The sequence below is a fragment of the Dermochelys coriacea genome, chromosome 10 (assembly GCF_009764565.3).
Source record: "Dermochelys coriacea isolate rDerCor1 chromosome 10, rDerCor1.pri.v4, whole genome shotgun sequence".
NCBI lineage: Eukaryota > Metazoa > Chordata > Testudines > Dermochelyidae > Dermochelys > Dermochelys coriacea.
In genome coordinates, this window is record NC_050077.1 from 15628682 (window position 1) to 15639380 (window position 10699).

Sequence of the window (10699 nt, forward strand, 5' to 3'; positions counted from 1 at the left end):
TTAAGAGAGAACCTTTTTTTGTACTGCTTTAATGAAAGGCTGCCAGCTCTTAGCCAACAAACATGCCTCCCTCCCTTGGGATGCTCTGTGTTACCTTCAGACAGTCCCCTCCTGAATCAAGTCCAGCTGTCACTCCCATTGCCAGTACAGAGGCGGGAACGGACCACCTACAGAGTTCTGCTCTCAGCCATGGATTCCCCCACTAACAGGATGAAATGCTTTTCTTTATCCTGAAGTTGTAGGCTAGTTTTAGACAGGTAGGAAGCAAAGTGGACCACAGCACAGATGTCTAAGAGGGCCAGTTTTTTCTTTATTAAGTTGCTCTTAAAAAAGAAACCCTGATAAATGTTATCCTGTGTCTAGTGCTTCAGAACTCAACCTGGAAACACAAACCTGGCTGGTGTCAACTCACTTTCAAACTGAAAATATTTGTTGCATGGTATCTCTGCTTTCCATATTACCCATTGAATGAAAGGATTTGGGGACTTCCCCCATCCTTATGAGTTATTCTGTCAAACTGGGAGCAGATCCACTCACAGGAAGTGCATGTTCCTAAAGGGTTGTGTGGGTTTTCCCTTTAGAAAATGTAAAATAATCACCAATGGACCCTGGCTGGAAGTGCCGCCCATCGCCCTGTGGGACATTGCCATAATCCCTAGTTCGTCAGCAGACGAAGAAGAATCGATAGCACTCTGGGCAGTTAGCGACAAGGGAGACGTGCTGTGCAGACTCGGAGTAACACAGCAAAATCCAGCTGTAAGACTTTCTCGTTACTGCCTCTCTCATATGTGTCATTTAAAGTGCATGTATGTAGTGTTTGCGCGCATGAATCCCTCAGATCACTTCACTGGTTTTTGTCTTTTGTGTAAACCCCCCGTTAACCCCTCAGCCTTCTTTTCCTGCTCCACTCACCCCAAACGTGCGCTCATTCCCCACCTCTTGACTCATGCTACCTCCTGTACCTGATATAGCTCTCCTCTCCTACCTCATATGTCTCCCTACTGCCCCTTTCCTTTCCTTCCCCTTCAGTCCCTGGGGATCTGCTCCTGCCTTCTCTTCAAATGGTTGGTAGCATGTCCATCTGACTTAGATATTAAGCTGCTCAGGGCAGGAACCTGGCCAAGCTGTGGCCCCCATATAGAGCCCACAGAAGTCAATGGGAGTCTTTCCATTAACTTCAGTGGGCTTTGTATTGTGTTTTTTTTTAAATAAGGAACCATGCACATCTATAGTGCCTAGTATAATTAATACTAGGTTCACATTTACCTACAGACTATAATAGACATTGCAAAACAGTAACCTCCATCCACTAAAGTACTTACCCATGTGAATCATCCCTGTAATAGCAGCTGCCTCCCAAGTGCCCCCTCCTGGCTAGGAATACTTCAGTTTCCCTCTTCTCCAGGGCTCCTTAATAAACTCCACAGACAGGATAGTGCTGGAGATGTGGATTAGCCCTCTAGCCACCTCACAAACAAACTTAACCCTTCTCAGGGGTAACAAAAAAAAAAAAAAAAAAACTGAAAAGTCCCAGCAAACAAAAAGGTAGAAGAACCTTAATGGGCTTTTCTTCAGCCTACCCCTGGACTGTGTTTCCAGCACCTTTCCGAGCTACCTTGGAGTCTTTTCCTTGCTTTGGTATAGAAAACTCAGCCTCTAGCCTGATTTCCCCTGGAGTACTGTTCTCCTGCAGCCTGTCTGGTTCAGTGCTTTCCCTGGCACAGAGCAGCCAGACTGACCAGTCCCTGTAGTTCTGCTCCAAGACTGAGCTCTCTGTCCCTTTATAAGGCTCAGGTGTCCATTAAAGCATCAGTTGCATCCCTGAACCATGCCTCTCCTCTGGCTCTATAGCAAGGCCAGCTGCCCTCTATTAGGCCCCATTATAAGGCTCTTAATGAAGCACAGGTGGGCTGGACCAGTACCCTCTTAGGCTATATCTAGTCTGCACCTCATTGGGGGCAGCATCTAGGCTAGGTGTAGCTATAGACGGCAGTGAAAAGCAGGCTGTGTCCACACTGCAGCATGTAGCTACAGATGGCAGAGAGAGGCTCTGGCAGGGGGGAAGCCATGGGGAAAGGGTGTGGTAGTGGGGAGGGCATGGGACTCCCCCTCCCACTACTAAAAATAGCAGCATAGATGTGGGAAGCACTGTTTGGGTGTGTAGAGAGCCATATGGGGTACATACCCAAAGGTTTTGGTGTGCTTTTATTCCCCTAAGCTATTCATACCTGTGCTGGGGATGGAGGGTGCAGTGTATGTACTCCACATGCTGCCGTAAGAAGTGTGCAGTATAGACATACCCTTAAAAGGTGCAGTCTACCTGGTGACACTCCCTTTGACTTCAGAAGGATGCTTGCATGTTTAATGTTAAGCATATGTGTAAGTGCTTTACAGGATTGCGACCAAATGTGCACTAATTTTTGCAAAAGTCATATCTAGAGCTTGTAGAAATGTTTCCTTTTTTTAAATTAAATTTAAATGTAGACATCTTGAAACTCTGGAAAAACCAGTATGAAAAAAATTTCAAAAAAATGTTCACTAATATGTTTCCTGTTTTTTCTACCAGTTCTATTTCAACAGCTGTCCTGTTAGGTACAACTAAAGTCATAATGCGCTTATAGAAAAGTCCCATAGAATTGAACGGAAGATTACATCCCTGCTCTAGCATAATCTAAACGAGGGACAGGCAAACTTTTTGGGCTGAGGGCCACATTGGGTTTCCAAAATTGTATGGAGGGCCAATTATGGGAGCCTGTGCCTCCCCAAACAGCCAGGTGTGGCCCGGCCCCCACCCCATCCAAACCCCCTGCTTCTCACCCTCTGATGGCCCCCCCGGGATTCCTGCCCCATCCACCCCCCCGACTGCCTCCGAACCCCCCCCCACCCCTGCTGCCCCATCCAACCTCTCCTCTCCTTCCTGACTGCTCCCTGGGACCCTTGCCCCCATTCAACCCCCCGTTCCCTGCCCTCTGACCACCCAGACCCCTATCCACACACCCGACCCCAACCACCACCCTAAACTCCCCTGCCCTCTATCCAACCCGCCCTGCTCCCTGTCCCCTTACTGCGCTGCCCGGAGCACCAGTGGCTGGTGGCACTACAGCCATGCTGCGCAGAGCACCAGGAACCAGCCATGCCACCACGCAGCACAGAGCACTGGGTCAGGCCGTGGCTCTACAGCTGCGCTACTCAACAAGAGCTCGCTGCCCAGAGCATTGCGCCAGTGGCGCAGTGAGCTGAAGCTGCGGGGTGGGGGAACAGTGGGGGAGGGGCCGGGGGTGGGTCTCCTGGGCCAGGAGCTCAGGGGCTGGGCAGGAGGTTCCCGTGGGCCATAGTTTGCCCACCTCTGATCTAAACAAACCAGGGAAAGGCCTTTATCTGTTAAGTCATATAGGGTTCTAGAAAAGTTACTCTTCAGAACCAATTGCATTCTGTAGGTTTTTTCCCATCAGGTGCTGATCAGCCAGCAGGCGCACTGTGTTGTTCAGTTCTGCAACAGGTGTGTGGTTTCCAAACCATTCTGTCATTTGCTAGGGAACATCATGGCTTCACGTGGGAACAGATCAGCCCTTCATGTCGGTCTCGATTGGGGCATTCCACCAAGTCTGGGCTGTTGCCAGAGATGGCTCTACCTTCTATCGGGGTTCAGTGTCTTCAAAAAAACCTGCAGGTGAGTGCTGTGGAACAGAGTAGGTCTTCTCGCAGCAAGAATGTAGTGAGCTGAACGAGCACAGGACGGAGACATTTCAATGTCATCACTGCAAAGAGTGTGAGGCTGATGCAAAGTAAACAGCCTCCTCTTCACTTAGATTAACATGCTTTAGGACGCTTTTAAAAGTTAGTTAATGTTTACAAAACCTTGAGATGAGTTTTTTTTGTTAGCAATGTATCTGGGTAACTTCTTGGAAGCCCAAGAGAAGTTTTACCAGCCTTGCCCACACGGAAATGCCATTTCACACAGGTCAGCAACATTCCTCCTTAAATTCTCCAGGCCAAACTCTCTTGAGAAGGTCAGGGTAGAAACTATCTAAAATTTTCCACCTCAATATGGAAAATACTGAGTTAAGAAAGGAGATGGAAAATATTGCTTTATGTGAAGTAGGTTCCCACTCTTTACTTTAACTATTCTGTGCCTCAGTTTCCCCATCTATAAAATGAGGGTAATGATACTGACCTCCTTTGAAATCTAACAATGCAAAGTGCTATATAAGAGCTAGGTATTCTCAATGTGTGTAATTCAAATGGAGAGGATTAGTGGTTTGGATGTGCTTGACTTTTAGACCAGCACTTCTCAGGTCAGCCAGTCATGTTGTTGTATAGCCAGAAGGGCTGGAAGGCTTCTTGGTTCCCTCTGCTGTGATTCACCACTGCCTTGTGTAGTTAGGTATTTCTAATGCTCCTACCCCTATGGTGTCTGAACACAAAGCTTTCTTTGGCCTATTACAATACCCTTGTTACTGCTGTTTTCTCAGTGTCTCGTTCATTTATTTCCAACTTTTAGGCGATTGTTGGTACCATATCCCTTCACCTCCAAAACAAAAGTTAAAACAAGTCTCAGTAGGACGGACATCTATGTTGGCGGTGGATAAAAATGGTGAGTTTTAAATGACAAGGACTCGGAAACGAACCAGAGATCTGACTGCTTTCAAACAAGATTCTAGGCCACATCCTCCACTAGTGTAAACTGGCATTGCTCCATTGAAGTTAGTGGAGCTATGCTGATTTACACCACCTGAGGATCTGTTCCTCTGTGTGTTTAGAGGGAACAGCCTTGCATTGGCACAGTGATGGACTGGGTGAGGTAATCACTGTCTGGCTCCTAGGATTGTATTTGACATAGCTAGTGCCATAGATAACATGGACACAGCATCTATAACGGTTTAACATATTTATTGGATTGTCACAAAGAAGAAAATAACATCTCTCGCTGCATCTGAGGAGCTTTGCCAGAAACCCAAAAACATGCAAATCTGCAGGAAGAATGCCTTGCATTGAACCATGCACATCATCCATAGCAAACATACTGGTGCATCATCATTAGACAAAATTAAAGGGTCCTTTCACAAAAGAAACAAGCCTTTAACTCTGCAGTGTCCTGTCTGAGAGAACTCCTTTTCCATGTTGCATTACTTCTGTGCCGCCAATGGTGTGCATGGATCTTTGTAAATCTATAATGCCTGGTCCTTTCCCCAAGGAGCTTTACAAATTAGTGTGTGCACCATTATTCAGGAAGGTCAAAATAGGGTAAATAGAGAATATTAAGTTCCACGCACTAGTGAAAAGTGTAATAGGATTCCATAGAAAATAAGGAAGCAATAACTGCTGATCTCTTACGACGTTTAATTAAACAGTGCAGAGTTCATGGCTTTAATGCAGTGGGCTCATCCTACATGAGCAGAACTCACGAACTCTGTCTAAAAGACCATCCTTCCCTTCATAGGATTTAATTGATCTATTTTTAGGTAATCTCTGGTACCGTCAGGGAATCACTCCAAGCTACCCTCAAGGATCTAGTTGGGACCATGTTTCAAATAATATCCGTAAAGTTTCTGTGGGACCCCTGGATCAGGTATGTATTTAACTTTGCATTTCACTAGTTATGAATGACATAGTTAAATAATCAGTAAACAGTGGTTTCTACTCCTGTTTCCCTCATAAGACAGTGATTCACATGCTGGTATCCTGACAACCTGAAAATTAACTCTGTGAAATGGTAACAGACTTCTGCTGTCCCACTGAGACTATGCAAATAGCATATATTGTAAACCTTCCTTGTTAAATCTCAGTGGGAATGTTTTCACTGCTAATCTTCGCACCTGAGTCTCATTTGTATAGGAATGTTTGGGTTTCTGTTTGCCCAAATTAGAGCTGTTTTGCTCTAAGCAAGGTCACTACATCCAGTCTTTGGAGCTCTTTGTGTGACTGAGCTGGGTACTGTCATGGTTTTCATTTAGGGGAAGCGAGTAGTGTGTGAAACACATTTTATTCATTCTCTCTCTTTAAGGTTTGGGTGATAGCTGATAAAGTGCAAGGAAGTCACAGCCTAAGTTGTGGGACAGTCTGTCATCGAACAGGAGTCCAACCATTGGAACCGAAAGGGCTCTCATGGGACTACGGCATTGGGGTGAGTGCTGGGAGCACAGAATTGCTCTAGAGTTGGTATCTATACAGTTATAGGTGGTTGGGCACTGTCTATAGAGGAAGATACAATCCCTGTTTCAGCAGGCTCCTACGAAATTTTGGATAGGTGCTCATCTCCTTAGGAAACTGGTCTTGCACCCTGTACTCTCAAATGGGAGCATTCCTTGTCTTGACTATGGAGACATTTCCATGTCAAGTGATTGTGTCTTCAAATGTACTGGCGTCTTTTTTTTAAAATGAATGAAGTGTGTTATGCAATTACAGTATAGAACGGTGCATCATTTACATTACACTAATCTTTAAACTAGTGTTGGTTTTTAGTTTGAGCGCTTTGAAGTCTTCATTAAAGAGTTCAATTGTGTCCAGTGACACTGTTTTAAAATATGTAGTTAACTGTGATTAGCCAAATTAAATATGATACAGCAATTAACATGGCAGCATGTTATAAGTAAAGCTTCTCCACAGTCTGTGCATGATTATCCCCCGTTGTCATGATGCTGCACTACTCTCTGCTGCAGTGTTTTGAAGTGCAGATATTTAAACAGTCTCATTGAAATCGTAGCCCCTTTGAAGTTGATGGCAAAATTCCAACTTCAGTGGGGACAGGATTTCACCCAATCCCCATTATGCAGAATACTAATCCTTGTCCGGGCCTGCTCCTTTCCTTGAGCATGTCTCTCATACATTTTAGATGCTCTAACCAGAGTATCCAAGAGATAGGAGTCATGGGGATTTGTGTGTGGACCAGGCACGTACGCACCCAGCTCCCTCTGGGAGTTGCACATATTAGCAGGTCAGGATTTTGTAAGGAGTCCTTTTTCTGAGCTGAGCTAGGGGGGGAAAACTAACCCCCAGCAGGGCATTAAGAATAAATAGTGCAAAAACCTTCCTGTAAACAAAGCTTTGAATCAAATTGCGATGTTTCTTTAAAATATATTAATCTCATGTAGGGTGGATGGGAGCACATTACAGTCAGAGGAAATGCAACTGAAGCTCCTAAGGCTGCTTTACATGAGACCTCTGAAGAGCATTCAGCAAAGCCAACGGATCTAGAAGATGGGGAGAACGGAGGAAAAGGAAACCATTCTAAAACCACCTTGATGGTTAACGAAGGGCAAGCGCTAGACAGAAACTCTGTTAATTGTTAGTATGTTCTGTTCTCTGTACACTGGCTGCTGCTTGTTTCCCAAGTAATTTAAAGAAAAACAAACTGTAGGATACAACAAACTCAATCCATTTCTGCTCAGAAAAAAAAAAAGCCTTCTGATAAAACTGATGCATTTTTTAGAACTGGAATTTACAATATGGGCATTTTAATATTTAATTTATTCTTGTACTAGTAAGTTAATAGAGTATGGCTTGATAGAACTGACACAGTTTTGCCAAGGGAGACAAGGTGCTGTTTGGAGTTGCAGGAATAGCCCTGGCCCCCATTTAAAGCTGCTACAAACTGTGTGAATGTGAATATCTTTGCAGACTCATTTATTTTTCTGTAGAAGTCTAATTCCCTTCCCTACATCCCTTAACACTCACTCATCTTATACGCCACTCTCCAGTTTTAGTATTGCTCGTCTTTGGGCAGGTAGGATGATTTTAAAAATTGTATCAATATATAGTTGATTACTGTACAGAGAGCTCTAGTCACTGCATTAGTGTCAAATCTAGGGTCCTGATCCTGCAGACACTTATGGACATGCTTAACTTTGCTCATGTGAGTCAGCCCATTGATTTCTATGCTACCCTGACATTGAGCGGGCATCACTTGCATCAATAATGTTCCACATGAGTATAAGTGTTTGTTTGCAGGACTGGAGTGGAGGGAGTACACATTACTAAGGGCCAATTTCTGGTACCCGTTCCCATGCTGCATAGAATCTTATTTCACAAGTGGTCCCATTGGTGTCAGCAGAACTCTTGTGGGAGAGAGTCCTAACCTCTCAGTAGGGGTGGCAGCATCTGGTTCTACATTTATCAGATATGAGGTGGAAAAATCATCTTTTTAGCCTCACGTTCAGCTCATCCTCCAACAGCTCTCGCCTCATGCTTTGTCCAAGTCTCTTTGAGTGAGAGACTGGAAAAAGTTCTATGCCTAATTCTGGCTTCATAGTGGTAGAGAGCTACAGTCACTCCAGTGAAGTCAGTGTAGACTAGCATGCACTCAAAATGGGGCTTTGCTGTTAGTTTGTACTAAGTGATCTGTGCTGAATATATTTCTGGCTCTTCCTAGTGAGTTAACACCTTAGTGTATATTATTCCTCAAAAGAGAAGGTCTGGTTCTGTCCTGCTTTAAAATTGTAGTTAATCCTAGATTCTCCTCTGAACTCCTCTTTATTTTTAAAGCCCAGTGTTGCATGGTGCCTGTCACCTTCTGCAAGGTGCTGAGCGTTCACCTCCCGTTGGTTTCAGGAGGGCATTCCACACCTTACGGGATAAGGCTTTATCCATTGTTACTTAGAGAGGTTGTCACTGAGGGGCTAATCTTGCACACTTCGATTCAATGGGAATGTTGAGAGCAGGCTCAGACCCCAAGTTTCTTAATGGTAGCACTGCAAGTTTACATTCTTTTTCCCTATATTGTGTGTGATTGTATATGGAGTTATTTTTATATAAATTGAATAGCAGTGTGGCATGGTCTCAAGTACTGTACTTGTAGAAGTAACTATTGACTGTATTTAATATATATATATATATATATGATATTTTAATGCCAAGACACTGTTTGTCCAAATTTGAAAAAGAATCTTAAAGATGCTACTGTCTAACCTATTGAACTTTCCAATACGTGACTATAGTTTTTTTTATTGATTTTTTACATCTGTGGTGTTTCATAAGTGACATTATTTGCATTCATTCCTATAAATACTAGGTTACACACAATTCTAGAAGTTACACAGCAATTGTTCCAAATAAACATCATTAAATAGCTTTACCACATATACTCTTAGATTATGTGTTAGGCTTGCTTTTTCTCTGCACTATGTCAGAAGGTCAGCTTATATTTTCCTTTTAAATACCCAATGTTTACATCTTCAATGCAAGTGTTATATATAATACTGACTCAATAAAATATACGCTAATGTAATCGTGCATTTTCTCCTTCCTTCCCCCCCCCCCCCAAGCATTGCCAACCCCATTTTGTCTGTTGTACAACAAAAAGCTGTTTAAGGGAACATGTGCAAAATATAAAATCTATATTTGAGCACCAAATCTCTGCCCACTGAAAGTCATCTTAAAGTAGAAAGTGACAGATGGAATTAAAATGTGCATCAGCCCCATAATTGTGAGATAACTTTACTGAAATTAATTGAAGGTTGAAATGGATTTTGAAAGATAAAGTTCATCTGTCAGAAGAAAGGCTCGTGTTGTGAAATTCCCTTGAATTTGTCCAAGAAAAACTCTTGTCACTAGCTGCTATTTTGAAACTAGGGGTAACTGCTTGCCTTAAGCTATAATGCTAACACTACTGGAAGAAATAAAATATCCTAGCAATTTTGTTCAGTGAGAAGCAAGTCGTAGCTGACAGCCGGGCAGTATTTACTGAGGGAAGGCATACCCTTCATATCTGATCTCTGTACCACTAGCTACCTGATACTGCATTTACTGTTAAAGGTTATGCAGTATTGTTTGCCAAATGCTTTAATAACTTGTAATAATGCCCCTTTATTTATGCTAAGCGTTGAATCCAGACACTTATTTGCTGTCTTGGCAGCTAAAATGCTGTCTGTCCCCTTCCCTTCCCCCAAAAAAATCCTACAGAGAAGGATTTTAAAGTCCACAGCATGCTGCTGTGGGAATATCCATTGTAATGTGTTGGTGATTGAGGAGCTTAAAAACCCCTGCAAGATTTGTTAGATTCCCTTAATGTTTGTCACTCAATATTACTTCTCTCACTTTCATTACTGTGCTGAGACAGATTCAGCAAAGCACTTAAGCACACTTTAAGTGCTTTGCTGAATCAGGGCCTATATAAACAGTCGAGAGCTTTTAAGAAATGGGACCAGGATTCACCACAACTAAACTGTCTGTAAATCCAGGCAGAACAAGAAAACTAGAGAGCCATGTACATGGCATCGCCCTTTGTCTTCCAAAGCCTGGCTAGTATACCGAGTTGTCTGTCTGGACTCTAACCCCAGAAACTAGGGTAACTCTACCCATATAAAATGCCTTTTACTTGACATCTGAACTTGAATTGTAAGTTGGTACTTGCATAACTCTTCCCTTGTGTGTTTAAGAGAGATTAGACTCTGTTAATGGCCCAAGTTAAATTATTTTGAGGTTATAAGAGAACACTAAAAGCAGCTTTGTTCCTGCTAATGTGCAGTTTAGCAATGTGGGGCCTGGTCTCTGTAAGAGATGCAAAGAGAATGACATTTCAGAAGTGTAAGGAGAATCACTACTGAAGTAGTAAGTAGCAGCAATGTTTGAAAGGTAGGAAGTTGGGTCCATTTCTTTCCTGGCCACAAAGAATCCTACCAGAGGGGACTCGCCAAAAAAAGCTGCCCAGAGACCTCCTTGGTGAGTTCCCCGATGATTGTGGGAGGCTCTGAGCCTGTGCCTC

General features: G+C 43.4%; 1 protein-coding gene across 6 annotated transcripts in view; it reads left to right on the plus strand.

The window, feature by feature from the left end:
* Positions 1-9223, plus strand: part of TECPR1 (tectonin beta-propeller repeat containing 1) — a 38502-nt gene extending 29279 nt beyond the window's left edge. For 5 of the 6 annotated variants that reach the window (XM_038420388.2, XM_043494483.1, XM_043494484.1 and 2 more), the window contains 6 exons: positions 582-756; positions 3535-3670; positions 4502-4594; positions 5463-5569; positions 6005-6124; positions 7092-9223. In XM_038420388.2, the coding sequence (XP_038276316.1) occupies positions 582-756; positions 3535-3670; positions 4502-4594; positions 5463-5569; positions 6005-6124; positions 7092-7289 (829 nt within the window). In that variant the 3' untranslated portion in view covers positions 7290-9223. Of the gene's footprint in view, positions 1-581; positions 757-3534; positions 3671-4501; positions 4595-5462; positions 5570-6004; positions 6125-7091 lie in introns of those variants that run through there. The other variant, XM_043494486.1, reaches the window with a different exon arrangement.
* Positions 9224-10699: the final 1476 nt, after the last annotated feature.